The 18938-nt window shown below is 45.9% G+C and overlaps 2 protein-coding genes across 2 annotated transcripts in view; both read left to right on the top strand.

Moving 5' to 3' along the window:
- COL27A1 (collagen type XXVII alpha 1 chain) overlaps positions 1 to 18938 on the top strand; it is a 269697-nt gene that overhangs the window by 175393 nt on the left and 75366 nt on the right. The window lies entirely within an intron of this gene.
- On the top strand, positions 3288 to 4340 carry LOC122946506 (cyclin-T2-like). Its single transcript, XM_044306194.1, has one exon. It carries the CDS (start codon positions 3288 to 3290, stop codon positions 4338 to 4340), a length of 1053 nt encoding a protein of 350 aa, XP_044162129.1.

Genomic DNA, 18938 nt, shown 5'->3' with positions numbered 1-18938 from the left:
TGCAACTGGGCGGCCATTGTGTGGATTTCATTAACAATTCAGAAGCCTCACAGAGGGCGACTCGGCGTCCGTCCGTGTCTGGGAAGTGTTTGCTCTGATGAATTACTCCCTAGAGGGAATGATTCACAAAATCTGTTCACCTGCCCGGTCTCCTTCCAGGACGTGACTTTATCATCACCAGAAATGGGGAAAAAACAAGTTGTGCTAGAAACACCCGACATAGGGTGTAAGCGGATATTAAAGGGCCCCATAGCAAAACTTTGTAAGGCTCCCCACCCTGTGAAATATATGCCAAACATGCATATTTTTTTCTTTAATAACTGAGACACTGCCTCTTATTTAAAGGGTTGTCCCATGAAGACAACTTAGGTCTCTATTCACAGAATAGGGGATGTGTCTAATCGGTGGGGGGGTCTAAACCCTGAGGCCGATCATGAGAACAGGGGCCTGAATGGAGCGTTAGACACTTATACTTGGTGGTCTGCTGCCTCATCCAACCCTATGGGACTGTCGGAAATAAAGTACAACCCTTCTGCTATCGTCCATAGAACTGAATGCAGTATGCATGCGTGACCACCACAAACGGGGGAGCACATGTCCTTGTTCTGGGGGCCCCAGCGCTCAGACCCCCCACCGATCAGACACGTGCGCCCTATCTGGTGGACAGAGGATAAATTGTCTTTATAGGACAACCCCATTAATGTTTTTACCTGTACAGTCCTAAAGGTTGGATCCCCACCGATTATATCCTAGCAACATGGTATCACTTTGAGACTACCCCTTTAACAATTTTGCATTATTTGGAGGCAGGCCTTATTGCCCTCATTTGAATGTGTAAACCCAAATTCTGGTGATACGTTTCACATAGTAACCAATCTGCCATATTAACAGGTTTGCGTAGGATTAGAAAAACTGTCTGCTTTCTTCTAGAAACAGCGCCACTCTTGGCCATGGGCTGTGTCTGGTATTGCAGTTCAGCCCTTTTCAACTGAAGACTGCAAAGCAACACAGAGTCAATGGACAAGAGTTGTCCATGAGTCGTAGGTGAACCAGTTGAATTTCGTATTCAGTTTTGCAAACCAGGTGCGGCTCTGGGCGCTGTCTGGTCTGCGGCGGTCCACGGGCTCTTGATAGGCCAGCGGTCGGCCATTACTTTTAATGTGAACATGCGCACATTTTCCTACTCTGTATCCTCGCCTATAAAGAAGACGGCGGCGTCTGGGCCACCGCACAGGCTGGAGGTCACACAGTACATTCCAGTCATGCTTCAGAAAATTCAGACTTCAGAAATCTCAAACCCCCCCTGAGGCTACTGTTGGTTCGGGGCATGGAAACAGTCACTTTTCCTAGCGTTACATTTTCAAAGGCTCTTATTCCCAGGAATAACTTCAATGCCACAAGCAGTAAAGAGACATTCACATGCTCTGGAAGGCAGTTTCAGCACCACTTTGGAAACCCTCCGTAACAAGGAAGCATCTCCATACTGGTTATAGGGAAGATGGAGAGCCAAATCATTAATGCAAGCAATGCAAACACAGTATGTAGAGAGAAAAAGCAACCTTATTCCTTGCTTTTCTGTCTATTAATTAAAATAATTGATTTTTTTTTTATTTTTTTGCAGAAACAGTGCCACTCCTTGTGTCTGGTATTGTATCTCAGCACGATTCAGGTTTATGCAATATCAGAGACCGAAGTTAAAAAAAGAACTTATTTTCTGATCTCAGATAACCTATTAAACCTTATATCATCATGAACTAGACCATGTCCTAGAGAGCAAGTGAACATTCGGTCCTTGAAGCTGCTTTGTTGGAAGCAGGTAAAATGTGCAAGCTAACATTTGAGTGACCAGTCCCAAATTGTGGTGGCCACAACGGGGTTTAGAGTATCTCCAAAACAGCAGGTCTTGTGGGGTCTTGGTTACGACCTTACCAAACGTGGTCCAAGGGAGGACAACCGGTGAACCAGCAATGGCTCATTAATATGCATGGAGGGTGCAGAAAACGACAAGGAAGGTGTCAGGACACACAGGTCATCGCAGCTTACTGTATAGCCACAGACTGGTCATGGTGCCCATGTTTGACCCTTGTCCACCAGCAAAGTCACCAACAGTCAACATGTGGGCATCGCAATTTGAGCAGATGGAGTGGAAGAAAGTGGCCTTGTCTGATGAATGACATTTTGCTTTACCAAATGTTGATGGCCAGATGCATGTACATCACCTAGATGGCACCAGGATGTGTTATGGGAAGAAGATAAGCCGGCGGAGGCTATGTGATGCTGGGGCAATGTTCTACTGGGAAAGCTTGGGTCCTGGTATCATGCAGATGTACTATAATATTACGAAGGATTTTTTGGAGTTGCATTGAGAAGCTAGTGGCTTGTAAATTGTGCTTCTTTCCAAGAAGAATAGTCAGCGGTAGTTGATACTTGGCAGTCTTCATTTAAAATAAAGGATTCTGCTTCTTGGAGGAAGCGGAGATCTCCTCTTTTTGGCCCGTCCATTAATGAATTAATCTTTAGAGACTCATCCACTTAAGGTCTGCAGTTCCTGGAGGCTCCTGGATGTCACACGGCTGATTTTTCTAACTGAACTGAAGAGCTTCTTGGCTTGAGCCGTTTCAGTTAAAAAAGTTGTTTGAGTGTATGTGCGTATGTGACCGAATGGAGCCAAACATCACGCCATCGCTCTCTCTAGGAGATACCCTTCTTCCAAGCAGATCACAAACCAAAGATGGAAGAGCCAGGATTTCAGGCAGCAAGGAACGTCTGCTTCTGTACGTATCCAGCGGACATGACTATCAGGTTGCCTTTGTATGGCTGTTCTCCTCAGACCACACTGAGTGTCCACAGCCGAGGGGTAGTGGTAGGTTGTGGACACTGATGTAGATATCGATGGCACATCCATGCTGTCATGGGCAAAGTGCAGAATTTATGACATTAGGACCAGAGGACTTCAACATAATGGCAAGAAACATCAGGAAAGTTCTGCTTGGGGTGCAGGTAAGTGATGAAATCACATTAATTTCACATTTATATGATATATTATTTATTATATAGAGGTCAGAATATTTCTCAATACAGGTATGCAAGTAAAATTTGTCCTATTTTTTTCATGAAAATAGTTTTCACATTATTAGTTTAGTGGTAACCAAGTCCTCGACCCGAGTGTTCTGAGTGATTGTGACCCGCCACGTTCCGTGCCATTGTGACCTAAGCGTCCAGTGAGGGCCTAGCGGCCATCTTTGACTAGTGATCTAGTCAGACACTCGGATCAGCAGCAGACGGCGATGTCTCGTGCATTGCAGAACTGTGATTCTCCAACTTCACGTGCGATGGAGGACTCCGATTCTCCTACTTCTCGTTGGCTGTTCACCCAAGAGCAGCTGAAAAATAGCCCTTCTCGGAAATGTGGTTTGAAGGCTCAGAAGGAGTTCTCCTACCGCCAACGAGCTACTTTTCTGATCCAGGACATGGGCAAGAAGCTCCATGTCTCGCAGGTTACCATCAATACTGCCATCGTGTACATGCAGCGGTTCTACATGCTGCATTCTTTTACAAAATGCGATAAAAATGACCTGTCCCCGGCAGCGCTCTTCCTGGCCGCAAAAGTAGAGGAAGAGCCGCGGGCAGTGGAAGATGTTCTAAAGGTATGTCATGCCTGTCTTACACCTGAATCTCCACGATTGGACACCAAGAGCCAGGCCTACATGGAGAAGGCAGATGAGTTATTGACTCTAGAGACTATTCTTCTCGAGACCCTGGGCTTTGATATCATGATTGAACATCCTCATGCAAATCTTGATAAAATAGTCCCATCACTGAAAGAAAGCAAGGCTCCTACAAGCGTCTTCTATGACCTGGCCGACCACAGCTTTGTCACCACATTCTGCCTTCAGTACAAGCCATCCGTCATCGCCTGTGTATGTATCCACCTTGCCTACAAGTTGTCCAAACAGGAGGTATGTCTTAAAAGCAATGACAAACCTTGGTGGGAAGGTGTGGACGAAACAGTGACTGCCCAACTGCTAGAAGAATTGACAAATAATTTTGTGGACGTTCTTCAGACTACTCCATATAGAGCTACCACTATAGCAAAGATACCTGACGTTAAAGAGCTAAACCCCGGGATTGAGGACTATGTTACTCCAAGGAACAGAGAGGAACTGGCTGTCCTGCAGATGATACGTCGTTTTTATACCAACCAAAAACCTGCATCTCCAATACCATCAGAATCTTACAAGGCAACATCTACCTGTGACACCGGAAAAATTTCAAGAAAAAGGCCCCATAGCAAGAAGGCTTCTCCAGTTCCATCAAAATTGCCAAAAATGGATAATTAAATTGTTTTCAGTTGTCTTTAATAAATCTAAAGAAAGACATGTATCGGCTGTTGATCTTTGTCTTATGGGCCTTGGGTAAAATGTGTTAAGCCAGGGATGCTCAACCTGCGGCCCTCCAGCTGCAAAACTACAACTCCCAGCATGCCCAGAGAGCCTACTGCTGTCAGCCTACAGCAGGGCATGGTGGGAGTTGGAGTTTTACAACAGCTGGAGGGCCGCATGGTTGGGCACCCCTGTGTTAAGCCTTCTATGTAAACCTTGGAAATCAAATTAAGTGGTGATTTTCATGGTCCTTCCATGGCCAAATATAATACTCCTGGTTTAAATGATTTTGCCGGGTCTTCGAGGGATTGTCGCATCAGTACTATTGCTATTCCAAAAGTAGGCCATAGTGGTGAATGGAGAGGTGGCTGCATTTGCGAGGCCTGATCTCCATTCACTGCTGTTATTCTCTGCTAATTCTGGAAGTCCCACAGCTGTGAATGGAGAGGATGCTTGCTACGCATGCATAGTGTGTTATCGGTTTACTTCAGGGCCCCCATTCTCGAGACAGGAGCGGATCCTAGAGTTGGGACACATCTGACAATTATGTCATATCCAGGGACAACCCTTTTGAATATGAGACTGATTGGTGGGGGTCTCTTAATAGTATGTCAAACACTGTCTTTAGTATACATCATATAGCACCTGTGCTTGTTATTCAGTCCCAGTCACTTGAAAGGGACTGACCTGCACAAAGGCCATCTGACCAATGGATGTGACCTGGGACGTAACTACCATAAGCGGCAGACCATGCAACTGCTATGGGTCCCAGGGCAAGAGGAGACCCAGTCTCAGTTGGGATTATCTCCTCTTCTACTGGAGAAGAAAACTTGGTCAGGACGATACCCTCTAAAGCAGGCATGGTCAACCTGCAGCCCTTCAGCTGTTGTAAAACTACAACTCCCACAATGCCCTGCTGTAGGCTGTTTGGGCATGCTGGGAGTTGTAGTTTTGCAACAGCTGGAGGGCCGCAGGTTGAACATGCCTGGTCTAAAGGAACAACTTTTAGCAAATGAAGCAGTGGAAAAATGGCCCAAGGGTCATTGAAAAGGGTCTAGGCAGAAACCCTTCTGCCCTGTGTGGGGGCCTGGTTTGATCCTTGCTATGGGGCCCTTACTTCTCTATGTACGCCACTGGCTGTGACGTCACAGGCTGAGGAAGAGGCCTCAGTCCTTGCCAGGGTAATGCAGCCCCACCCAACAACTGATCATCGGGGTCATCAGTAGTTGGACCCTGAACAATCAGATATTTATGTCCTGTCCTGCCGATAGGGCTTCTTTGGGGGGATGGGATGAGGATTGGATTCTAGAAGTTTATCTAGCACCTGCGGTGAGGGATGGGTGGGTGCCCCCGTTATTGGTAAGAAGCAGCTGGGGAGGCAGTCTTGACGCAAGACATTTTTATATTTGCTCCAATTTCTGGATAAGCAATGTAGCCAAATTATTTTGTTTTAATGTTTTTAATGAATTATTAAATTCAGATTCCATCAGGAAGGCACAGTCGACCCCCCCCCCCCCCTGTTAAACCCTCTCCGTCTACCGTCTAGTTAAAGAAAATACAACCCCTAGAATCGGTGGTTCAGAAGCATCACACAGCTGCCATCTTGTCCTACCAGGACCCGAGTTGTCACCCACTGGCCATGTCTTCTACTAATAACATTGGCCTGATCGTATTGAGAATACTTCATAAACCATGTGATTTTAAAAATGAATCATTAAAAGGAACCTGTCATCAACGTTATGCTGACCTCACTCAGGATAGCATGAATTACGGACAGAACTGATGATTTCAGCGGTGTGTCACTCATGAGCTAAAGGTAAGTGGCTGCTGAGAACCAGCATCATAATCATTGCAGCCTAGGCCTGGAAAAGAGTCACATCTACCTGAGAAGAGTCCTGGTTATACATAATCTCCTGCTCTCCCGCCATCTGCTGATGGTTGGCAGTTCTCTCCTAGAGAGAAAGGGAGAAAACTCGGTAGAAGCCGGTCAGCCATCAGCAGGAGAGCGGGAATTCATGAATGACCAGGACTCTTCTCAGGTGGCCGGGACTCTTCTCCAGGCCCAGTCTGCAATGATTGTGATGTTGTTTCTCGGCAACCACTTACTTTTAACTTATAAATGACAGACCGCTGAAATCAACTCGCCTGTCTCTACTTTATTCTGCCGTTAGTGTGGGCAGCATAAAGTTGATGACAGGTTCCCTTTAAGGAGTCTGATAGACTGCCTAATGAATAATTACTAAGGGAGGCACTGGTTATACTGGAGGTCCCCTCTAAATAAGCCCCTGTATTTTAGATGCATCACATCTAGATTGAATGGAAGTCTTAGGAGAGCGTCAGCTTCTCCTACAAACATGTTACATCCTGCATGAAGGAGAGGACCTCGCTGGTGATGACAGCTCGCACTAAGTCTTTAATTCCCTGGTATCCGCTTTTGCTTATAATGAGAGCTTTCTGTTATTTTAAATCCTGTTGCCTCGCTTTAAAATGGTACTTGAGCTCCCCCTCTCCACCTAAGACCAAAGTCGAAGGCTGGAGTGTGAAATGTCGATACACGTGCAGTAGCAATTGGGGCCCCGGTGGGATAACATGTCACTTTCCAGGTGCGGTTCACTGCTATACATCAAGTTCTAGCCTCTCTAGGCACTGCAGCATGTGGGCCAATTAATGGATCAGTCATTATGACAGCCTCACAGAATGCACTTGTGTCTCAACAGGAAAGCAGCGGAGTCGGAATAAACCCACCAATTAAGTAAATCTTATACACAATGTTAGCTGCCATCAATCATTGTGCAGATCTCCTCAATCTTGAACAGGTCGTACATGGGAAATAGCTGTTTATTTAGTTACCAATTTGGAATGGCTATTGGGTATGTTGCATGCGAGAAATATTTTTTTGTATTTTTTGCATAAATTGCACATGACTATACAAAACTTTGTAATGTATCTTATTAGAGAAACCTTCCTCCTCGTCTAGGAGCCTGAAGTTCTTTTCATGCTTGTAGGCTTCCTATACTTCCTAAGTATTAAAAACCCCCACCTAGAGTAAAGGGCCCTTTAAACGGGTTGAGAATAGAATAGATCATGGCTAACGAGCGTTCATAGTAATGATCGTTACGATGATCTGGTGGTGTAAATGTACCGCCGATTTAAACACTTGTTTATCGGGTAATTGAGTCATTTGTGCGAACCTAAAAAAATCCTTATTCTCCGACAGCAGATTGTACTGTGTAAAAAGGGTCTGATGTCGTCAAACAGCGACTTGTTATGGGGAAGAGCTATGGCATTAGCGATCGCTCCTCCCCATCTCTGGAGGAGATCGCTGCATGTAAATGCTGTGGTTTCCTCCACCAGCGAACACTTCCTTCCCGACAATCTGCTGTAATATCATCCCGTGTAAAGGGATCTTTGCACAGTAAATACTGTAGAAGCCCAGGAGGAGGGAGATGCAGCTGCAGTTTTTCACTTATTATTTCAGGGAAACCGCAGGATGAAGAAAGCGGTTATTGACCAGCAGGGACAAGACATCTTATTAAAAGGCGGAATTCAGATCTTGGAGCCATGGGGTTTAACCGTGAAAACGAATGAACAGATGTCCCTTTTGGCAGTTCTCCCGCACAGCAGCGTTCCCAGGCACCTGCACTGTGCACTAAACTGAGGCTTAGCTCCATTCAAGTGAATGGGCCTGTATTATTGTTCCTTAGAGAGCAAGTGGCCAGGATCATCACTGTTGGGCCAGGTCCACGATTGTATTGCTGACGCGTCATTCCTCCTTTCAAATAGCTGATCCTGCTGGACTGTGGGTTTGACTGAACTGGAGTCGCAGCATCGGGATGATGATGCTGTGAGTTCGAGTCAGATACGCCTGCTATAGGGTAGACACAGATATACAAACTATAGGTGCATAGTACGTCCATAACACGTGTGGACCTGGTCTTAGGCTAGATCTCGGTGGGAGTCCTGTCAGTCCTAGCAATCCCGTCGTTTCCTAGCACAGCTCGTACGTGACACCAGGAACCATTTTTTTTTGTAATGTATAACTGTACAGATGGGTTGGAGCCAATGTCGCTGCCAGTCCATTCATGCTAGTAACTATAATTGAGCAAATCTGCCATATTCATCAACTTAGTTGTCCATTTGCTGATTTCCATGATGCATGCCCGTACAGTAGTTGTAGATCAGTGCTGGCTATTACACTGCTCCTGGTGCTCAGGAAATGAATGTGTATGCTCTCATTACTAGATGATCAGAAAACGGTATGTCTAATCATTCCAGTGTTTTGCTTATTCATGTTTTTTGTCTCTTGTTGGCATACTTCACACCGAGTCATGTGACCTGTCATAACATTATATGTATGATGGTTAAATTCCCATAATTGACCATAATCAGTAGCTATCCTCTGAGCCAATATCTGACCCAGTAAAAAGCCTTGAAGTGTGACTAGGGATTGTAGCCAAACCAGAGTCTCCACAGCGAGGAGGAGACGGTCATTTCTTTCTTTTAGATGAAAATCTGGCATGAGTAAAATCCCTAGTCATGTCTCACAACTCTTTTATGGGTCGGACTTTGAAGTAGAGCTAATTTACATACCTTTTCCCAGGATGCATTGCCTGCAAAACGTCCTACATCGGCTGACCGTCTCCCCGAGGAGAAACAGTATCCTCAGTGGAAGCAAATGTATGATGTGGCCAGCTGTCAGCTGCTGCACCATGACGTACATCTTCATGAAGATGATGCAGAACACAACCCGACTCCTACAGGATCAATGGAAACTGAGGACTTGGAGGGTAACCTCTTCAAACATGATTATAGTACAGATCACTGGCAGCTGGTGCCAGGTTAAGATCCATATCACTGGCAGCTGGTGCCAGGCTGAGATACATATCACTGGCAGCTGGTACCAGGTAAAGATCCATATCACTGGCCTGGCAGCTAGTACCAGGCTAAAATCCATATCACTGGCAGCTGGTACCAGGCTAAGATCCATATCACTGGCAGCTGGTACCAGGTAAAGATCCATATCACTGGCAGCTGGTACCAGGTAAAGATCCATATCACTGGCAGCTGGTACCAGCTAAATCCATATCACTGGCAGCTGGTACCAGGCTAAAATCCATATCACTGGTAGCTGGTACCAGGCTAAGATCCATATCACTGGCAGCTGGTACCCGGCTAAAATCCATATCACTGGCAGCTGGTACCCGGCTAAAATCCATATCACTGGCAGCTGGTACCCGGCTAAAATCCATATCACTGGCAGCTGGTACCCGGCTAAAATCCATAGCACCAGTACCCGGCTAATATCCATAGCACCAGTACCCGGCTAATATCCATAGCACCAGTACCAGGCTAATATCCATAGCACCAGTACCAGGCTAATATCCACATCACTGGCAGCTGGTACCAGGCTAAGATCCATATCACTGGTACCAGGCTAATATCCACATCACTGGTACCAGGCTAATATCCACATTACTGGTAGCTGGTACCAGGCTAATATCCACATCACTGGTACCAGGCTAATATCCACATCGCTGGTACCAGGCTAAGATCCACATCACTGGTACCAGGCTAATATCCACATCACTGGTACCAGGCTAATATCCACATCACTGGTACCAGGCTAATATCCACATCACTGGTACCAGGCTAATATCCACATCACTGGCAGCTGGTACCAGGCTAAGATCCATATCACTGGTACCAGGCTAATATCCACATCACTGGTACCAGGCTAATATCCACATCACTGGCAGCTGGTGCCAGGCTAAGATCCATAGCACTGGTACCAGGCTAATATCCACATCACTGGCAGCTGGTGCCAGGCTAAGATCCATATCACTGGCAGCTGGTTCAGGATCATATCACAGGCTCTTGGCACTACGGTCAGTAATGCAGATCTGCCAATTGGCATTCTTTACGCAAAATGTTTCATGCTTTGTGACTTCATTTGTTCTGGTTGTAATTCGTACTGAATGTGGCTCAGCATCGCCCGTCACCTGGTCTGTAAATAGCAAAAGGGACTTCTTTTCTAGGCCATAACCCAAGTGGCATAGAGCCGGACCACCCCTCTACTAATGGGGTTGTGTGTGAAGAATGAGAAGTTGTCGGTGATTTCTCCTTCAAAAAATGGTTTTGATTTGCAAAATTGTGATTGCTCCGCAACAGTGCCACCTTGAGGCCGGCAGTGGGTAGAGCACTCAGCCACTTACGGACAGTTTTACATAAAAATGTGTTCTGTCATTTACAGATTGCGAACTGTAGAAGCAATGTGGGTCCCAAATGTAAATGTAAACCTCATACAGAACAGAAAGCATATACAAACTCAGTGCTATAGAAGCACTTTAGTGTAAATGCCATTAGCAGTGGATCCTAATGGCACGAAGGCTGATGGTTTTGGCATTTTTTAAGTCCTACTATCCACTCATTGAGTAATATAAAAAAAAAAAAATATAACTCAGACATCCTATAGTACGGGACAATATCTTTCTAGCAAACTTAGAACCAGCCCTGTACCTCACATTGGTCCAGAGATCTCCCCATTCATTGCTGCAATTGCTCTGCTAGATTTATTTTAAGCTGGCAGCTCAAGGGTCGTTCACTATTTCCAGGGGGCATGTCCTTTCTGCTGCAGCTGGTGGCAGTCGAAGGATAGAACTGAGCATGTGCTTCCGTGTCACTGAGCAGGACAGAGAAATCTGAAAAAGGTGCTAGACAGATTTCAGTGAATAGCTCAGCGGCTATACAATTACTTTTTTAATTACATGCAATTAAGGTTGCATCGGCTATCAAATATCGATACCCAATAGATACTTTTGTACCGGTATCGATTCGATACTGGGATTTGCCATTTACTGGTAGTGCAGCCTAGTATCAGAGAACATGGAGCGTGCTACTCTCAGCGCGCTCCATGTTCCCTCAGCAGCACAGGGGAGGAGGAGTCACTCTCTCTGTCCCCCCTGTGCCGCTGCAACCAGTGAGAAGAGAGAGGGGCGGAGGAGGGGAGGGGCTGTGGCCACTGTGCCACCAATGAAGATAGGTAACTCATTAATTCAAATACAGGAGGCGGGTGCTGGCGGCAGAAACACACAGCCGGCACCTGACCTCTATGACAGGGAGCTGCCATCAGCAGCAGTTAATCCCTCAGGTGCTGCACCCACCTCCTATATTTGTATTAATGGTTTAAAAACATTGGTGGCGCAGTGCGTGCCCCCCCCCCCAGTATTAAATAATTGGTGGCACAGTGCGCCCTCCCAACCCCCCAGTAAATCATTAGTGGCAGTGGCCACAGAGTCCCTTCCTCCGCGTTGGTGGCAGTTGTGATTGGAGCCCCAGCAGTGTAATCCTGGGGCTCCGAACGGTTACCATGACAGCCAGGATGCTACTGAAGCCCTGGCTGCCATGGTAACATCCCTGCTGCTGTGTGCACAAAGCACAGCGCAAGCAGGGAGAGTGTGAGGTCCTATTCACCCTAATAGAGCTCTAATACGGTGAATAGGACAAGGGATGAAAAGATCTGAGGTTCCAGCCCCTAAGGGGGAAAATAGTTATTAAATAAAAAGTTAAAAAACAAACAAACAAAAAAACACCAAAATATTAAGTATATATCACGCCCTTTCCCAATTTTACATATAAAATATATAAACAATAAATAAACATATTACGTATCGCCACCTCCAAAAAGTCCAAACTATTAAATATTAAAAAATATCTCCTATGCGGTGAACGCTGTAACAGAAAATAAATTAAATAAAAAACTGCGTGATTCGCCATTTTGTAGTCACTTTGTCCCCCCAGAAAATAGGATAGGACTGTTCGATTATGGGCCTGGACGTTCCATAATATGCGGAATGCACGCGGCTTTTTTGGCGTTTTATTTTTTTCGTGTGGTATCGAGTATCGCAATGCTTTTTTATGGTATCGAAATCTAATCCAAATTTTGGTATCGTGACATCCCTACAATGCAATTACAAAAGTATTCAGATCCAGGTGCTGGTTTGAAAAATGTAGAATATTTTTTTTGTGGGACAACCCCTTTAATATTGATGAGCAAGTAATCCAAGGGCTTGGACCCCCACTTGTCACAGCCAGTGTTATTCACCTCAATTACATTCATAATTCTGCAGGCTTCAGTGCTGAAATCTCCCAGCATTTCTAACTGCCTCATTGTGTGCATGATGACTTGTATCCTGATAAGGGTAGTAATCTAAGATAGGAAAACTGTCCTATTGCAGTACAGAAGCTCAGCTAAGGACCTGTCTGAAAACAAGTGTGATCTGTTTCCAATAACAACTGGCAGAACTGTGCATGCAGCTCTGGAGTATCATTCAGGATCTGTGCGCGATAAGCAATGCAATGTATTTACAAAGTTACTCAGCTGTACAAAGAGGCGCTAAAAGATGGACATCTCCATTAAGGTTTTTCCGCAAGTGTCTTTTTTTTTTTAATTGTCGAATTCCCGGCAGCTGCCAGGAAGGAAATCTCCCTCCCAAAATTCGGGAATGTGTTCTAAAATGAAGGAATTCTGTCAGGCGCTGACAAAGAAGAGTTTGTCTGGAGTGGCTGCGTTTTCTTGTGCTTTGGTCCTGATAGGAGATGTTTCCACCAGGAGAAGCTTCTGCTGCCTGTTTGTTTTTGCTGGGTCTTGAATGATGACTTTTAGTGTGCACACAGGGCCAGTGATAAATGGGTGTGAGGCCGGGCGTTGCGGACGGGCTCTGAACACCGAGCTTCTTGTCTCACCTCCTCATCAGCCTCTTCCTGCAGCTGCCTCGCACTCTCCATCGCTGAAGAATCGTTCCTTTGTCAAAGCGGCCTGAGCCTCATTCATATACAGCGGGATCTGCGGCACCTTCAGAGCTTCAGGCTTTACAAATCTGCAAGTGCTCCAACTGCTTTACCCCTTCTATGTGCTGAAGCCACATAAAATGTAATGCTTCAGGTCTTATATCATCCCGTAGGCAAAGAGACTCCTTTAATATGACATCTGAGAATCTGAATAATTCCAAAAGGCGGGAATTTTTTAGGCAAATTCACTCATGTCAGCCAAACCAGAGACTCTTCCGAGAGGACCCATCTGTAGAGAGTGTTGACTCATTAGCTAATTTGCATACTTTTTTCCCATAGAGCATTGCCTTGAAAATAAGTCTCTATACATGGCTGGTGGGTCTCTTCAAGGAGAACCAGTACAGCCTTGGTTTTGACAGAATATAGAACGGGACATTATAAGAGTCTTTATGTTTTGTAGAAATGACGTGCAGATCTTTTTGGATAAGATCAGAGGCTGCGCAGTGTCATGATACTGATGACCTGTCCTCTCTCAATCAAGTGAACAGGGGAGGAAGCCGCACCACCGCTACAATCTAGAAGCCTTGCAGGTTAACATTGGTCACGCCACAGTCACTTTAAATAGCTGCCCGGCATCCCTCTGGTCTGATATTAATCACCTGTGCTGAGGATAGCTCATCAATATCCTGAAACTGCAGAACCCTTTTAATTTTAGATATACATTTTTTTTTAAAGGGTCAGAATGGCATAAAAAATTTTGTGGGAATACTTGCTGATTTCCCACTTCTCCCATTTGTGGACACTAAAAGGGATTCTGTCACCAGACTTAACCCTATTAAGCTAGCTGACATTAGCGATGTGCTAATGTCAGCTAAACCTAACTCGCCTATTCCTACTTTTATCTATGCCCCCATTACACCAGAAATCTTTTATAATATGCTAATTAGCCTCTAGGAGCGGCGGCGGGGGGGGGGGGGGGGCGTTGTTCCTGCTCCTAGAGGCTCCGTTCTCCCTCCAAGTCCTGATGACGGGGCCAGGCAGCGCTCGCATCTGTCTGCCAGCCCTGTGCTCTGGTGAAATCTCGCGCCATTCAGCGCGGTGAGGGAAAGACGCTCGCAGGCTGCCAGCTTCCTCACCGTGCCTGCGCCGTTTAATACTAAACGGCGCGAGATTTCACCAGAGCACAGGGCTGGCAGACAGATGCGAGCGCTGCCTGGCCCCGTCATCAGGACTTGGAGGGAGAACGGAGCCTCTAGGAGCAGGAACAACGCCCCCCCTGCTCCTAGAGGCTAATTACCATCAGTGATGGCCAGTTCGCATTGTACGCCCGCAAACATATGTGGGCTGCCATCTTTTTTCACAAGTCCGGCGAGGCACAGGTAAGCCCTTACCTGTGCCTGTGCCGCGAGCCGGTCTGAAAACAAATGCTGTCACCGGGAGCAGGCAGTTCCGAGAACAGCCCGATGAAGGCCCCCCCAGTGGCTGTTCTCGGAACTGCCTGCTCCCGCTGACCGCACTAGTTTTCAGACCCACTCGCGCACAGGTAAGGGCTTGCCTGTGCCTCGCCGGACTTGTGAAAAAAGATGTTCGCGGGCGTACAATGCGAACTGGCCATCACTGATTACCATATTCTAAAAGTTAGATTTCTGGCGTAACGGGGGCATAGATAAAAGTAGGATTAGGCGAGTTAGGTTTAGCTGATATTAGGACATCGCTTATGTCAGCTAGCTTAATAGGGTTAAATCTGGTGACAGAATCCCTTTAAAGGGCTCAGCTGTTCTCCACTCAATTGGTTAATGCTCCGGCAGGGATGTGGAAGAAAAAAATCGGCAGGGTCCCAGGAAGTTTCAAAATGGGAGTAGTGGGGGATCGCTGAGGTATCACTTAATTTGGTGTTTTTTATGCCATTCTGATTTTTAAAAAAAAATAAAAAATCAGCAGCTGAACATCCTTTTAAGGGCACATGCAGACGGCCGTTGCAATTTGCGGTCCCCAAAGCACGGGCACCATCCGTGCGGCTGCCGCAGATGGATCCAGAACCATTCAACTTGAATGGTTCCATAATCCATCTGCACTGCAAAAACAAATCGCAAAAACAGATGGGTCCACATCTGTGATACGTTGCTCAAACAGCCGGTGCCTGTATATTGCGGATCCGCTGTTGGCAGGCCGCAATACGGGCACAGCTGATCAACGGTCGTCTGCATGAGCCCTAAAGGTGATGTCCACCCGCTTAAATGTTTTTAAAAGCTGTTCAGACTGATGGAAAATAATAAAGTTAGGGGCCATTCACAAGGTGATTTGTACTGCAGAATTTTGGTGTGGACAGGTGCGCCAAAAACACACCAGTGCTTCCTCCCCCATTCATTTCTGGGGAAGGCAGCGCTGAAGAACACTGAGCGGCGGTTTAAAGCTTCTAGGCGCGGCCTCAGCTTTAGGGCTCATACACACAACTGTATGTATTTTGCGATCCGCAAAAAATACAGATGACATCCATGTGCATTCCGTATTTTGCGGAACGGAACAGCCGGCCCCTAATAGAACAGTACTATCCTTGTCCATACTGCGGACAGTAATAGGACATGTTCTATTTTTTTGCGGAACGGAAATACGGACATACGGAAACAGAATGCACACGGAGTAACTTCTGTTTTTTTTTGCTGACCCATTGAAGTGAATAGTTTCGCATACGGTCCGCAAAAAAAACTGAACGGGCACGGAAAGAAAATAAGTTTGTGTGCATGAGCCCTTAAGCCTCAGCGCTGCTTCCCACTGAAATGAATAGGAGGCAGGTTTCCACTCCAAAATGCCACAGCAGGAGACGCCTCGGATGTATACCGCAGGAATAACCCATTGAAAAATGCTTAGAGCAGGCAAACAGTCGGACGTCAGGCTGTAGTTGGAGAAGTGACGCACACAGAGACAACTGTTCAGCACCAGTTAGATCATTCCTTCCCTGCCGTATTGGATGAGCCGATATTTCAGCAGCCTCCAGGCATACCTGGCTTGACATTTCCATTTTGCAGGAAAATATTCGGTTATAGCCCTCATACATTTTCCTACTCCAAAAGATCCCAAGAATTGTGCGAGTGTAATCTCCCTGACCCAGAATATATCCGTCAGGTTTATGTAAGTGCAAATCCTTGTTCCCGTGTAGACACAGGCGACTCATGCTTTCCATGAAGCATTCGCTTACAGAATCCAAATGCTGCCGGCTTAGTATAGGAAGGAAACCAGAAATGAGGCCCATGTCCCTGAAACGTGTCCTGTAACCCTTCTACTGCCAGAGGCCATAGTGCACTTATAGACCACCTGTAGGTCCTGCAGACTGTCAGGGAAGTGTCACAGTTCAGTATCGTGCCCCGTAGCTGGTAATGGATACCACACAATAATACTTGCTGCATAGCAGATGTTTATAGGGCAGCGGAGTATACTGTATAGTAGATTGGTAGCGTTATCCAGGCATTTGGATGAAAATGGCTCTACAGCATAGGTGGCGATGACACCAGTCTATCAAAGGCAACACCCTCCTGTAGGACCCCCTTAATAAACCACATGATTTAAGGAAAAATGTTTTGCCTATACGGTGCAGTATATGCTGTTACTAAAGGATAATATTGCAGCTCTTGTATATACAATGCATTGCAAAAGTATTCACCCCCACCCCCCCTTTGACTTTTTTCGTATTTTGGTGCCTCACAACCTAGAATATTGTTTGAAAATTTGCATCATTTAATTTACAGAACATGCCGACAACTTAGAAGATGATTTTATTATTTTTTTTATTGTGAAGCAAGCAACAAATAGGACAAAATAACTGAAAAAGCCAATGTGCAGAACTATTCACCCCCCTAAAGTCAATACTTTGTAGAGCCCCTTTTGCGGCAATCACAGCTCCAAGTCGCTTTGGATAAGTCTCTAGGAGCAGTCGCCACATCTCACCACTGGGATTTTTGCCCATTCCTCCTTGCAGAACTGCTCCAGCTCCTTCAGGTTGGATGTTTGCGCTTGTGAACAGCGATCTTTACGTCTGACCACAGGTTTTCTATTGGATTGAGATCTGGGCTGTGACTCGGCCATTCCAACACATTTACATGTTTCCCCTTAAACCAGTCAAGTGTTGCTTTAGCCGTGTGTTTGGGGTCATTGTCCTGCTGGAAGGTGAACCTCCGTCCTGGCCTCAGATCACGCACAGAGTGGTGCAGGTTCTGCTCAAGAATATCCCTGTATTTAGCACAATCCATCTTTCCCTCCATTCTGACCAGTTTCCCAGTCCCATCCTCCCAGTATGATGCTGCCACCACCATGTCTCACTGTGGGGATGGTGTTCTTTAGATAATGTGATGTGTTGGTTTGCGCCAGACATAGCGTTTTCTTTGATGGCCGAAAAGTTCAATTTTCGTCTCATCAGACCAGAGCACCTTCCTCCATACATTTTGGGAGTCTCCCACAGGCCTTCTCGCAAACTCACAACGAGCCTTATTATTATTAGCTGAAAAGTAATGGCTTTCTTCTGGCCACTCTGCCATAAAGCCCAACTCTATGGAGCGTACGGTCTCTGCTGTGGAACTCTGCAGCTCCTCCAGGGTTACCTTAGGTCTCTGTGCTGCCTCTCTGATTAATGTCCTCCTTGCCCGGTCCGGGAGTTTTGGTGGGCGGCCGTCTCTTGGCAGGTTTGCTGTTGTGCCATGTTCTTTCCATTTGGTTATGGTAGATTTGATGGTGCTCCTGGGGATCATCAAAGATTTTGATATTTTTTAGAACCTAACCCTGACGCTGACTTGTACGTCTCAACATTGTCCCTTACTTGTTTGGAGAGTTCCTTGGTCTTCATGTCAGTGTTTGGTTAGTGATGCCTCTTGCTTAGGTGTTGCAGCCTCTGGGGCCTTTCAAAAAAGGTGTGTATATGTAATGACAGATCATGTGACACTTAGATTGCACACAGGTGACATCATGTCACTAATTATGTGACTTCTAAAGGTAATTGGTTGCACCAGAGCTTTTTATGGGCTTCCTAACAAAGGGGGTGAATACATACGCACAGGACAATTTTCTGTTTTCTATTTCTAAACAATAGTTTTATTTATATATTTTTCTCATTTCACTTCACCGACTCAGACTATTGTGTTCTGATCCATCACATAAGATTCAGATTAACAAAACATTGAACTTAAGGCTGTAATGTACCAAAATACGAAAAAGGTCAAGGGGGGGTGAATACTTTTGCAAGGCACTGTACCTGTTTCAGTTGTTGTGCCATTTATGGGCTGTTTGCCATCTTGGCTCCTGAGGATAGGCCATCAGGATGAAAATCCCAGTGATTAAGGTGAGCAAGTGATTGAGCAGTGACAAGGAACTGCTGTCCCCTAAGTCACACTGCAAAGTCTATTGTATTCCTATGTGATGTTGTTTCAGCCTGTCTCCCCTGCCTCCTGCTTGTGATAAGTTTCTCCTTGTCATCTCTTAAGGTGCATTTACACAGCAGATTATTAGAAATGAGTGTTCCTGCGAACGGTCATTCCCAACAATCTGACCATGTAAATGTGCCACCGATCACCCGCTGAATGAGCAAAACACTTGGTTATCGGGTGATCCTGTTGTTCATGCAGGCACCACCGATCATGGCTTCTGAGCAGTAGATCGTGCTGTCTAAACAGCCATCTGCTCAGAAACCATGATTTTATAAGGACGCGCGATTGCAATAGCAATCCCTTGTCCTCATACAGTGAAAGAGATCGCTGCATGTAAACTGAGCAAGCAGCCGACTGT

This window comes from Bufo gargarizans, chromosome 9 (assembly GCF_014858855.1).
Source record: "Bufo gargarizans isolate SCDJY-AF-19 chromosome 9, ASM1485885v1, whole genome shotgun sequence".
In the NCBI taxonomy this organism is placed as follows: Eukaryota; Metazoa; Chordata; class Amphibia; order Anura; family Bufonidae; genus Bufo; species Bufo gargarizans.
The sequence above is the reverse complement of the archived record's forward strand: the minus strand, read 5'-3'. Positions and strand labels throughout refer to the sequence as shown.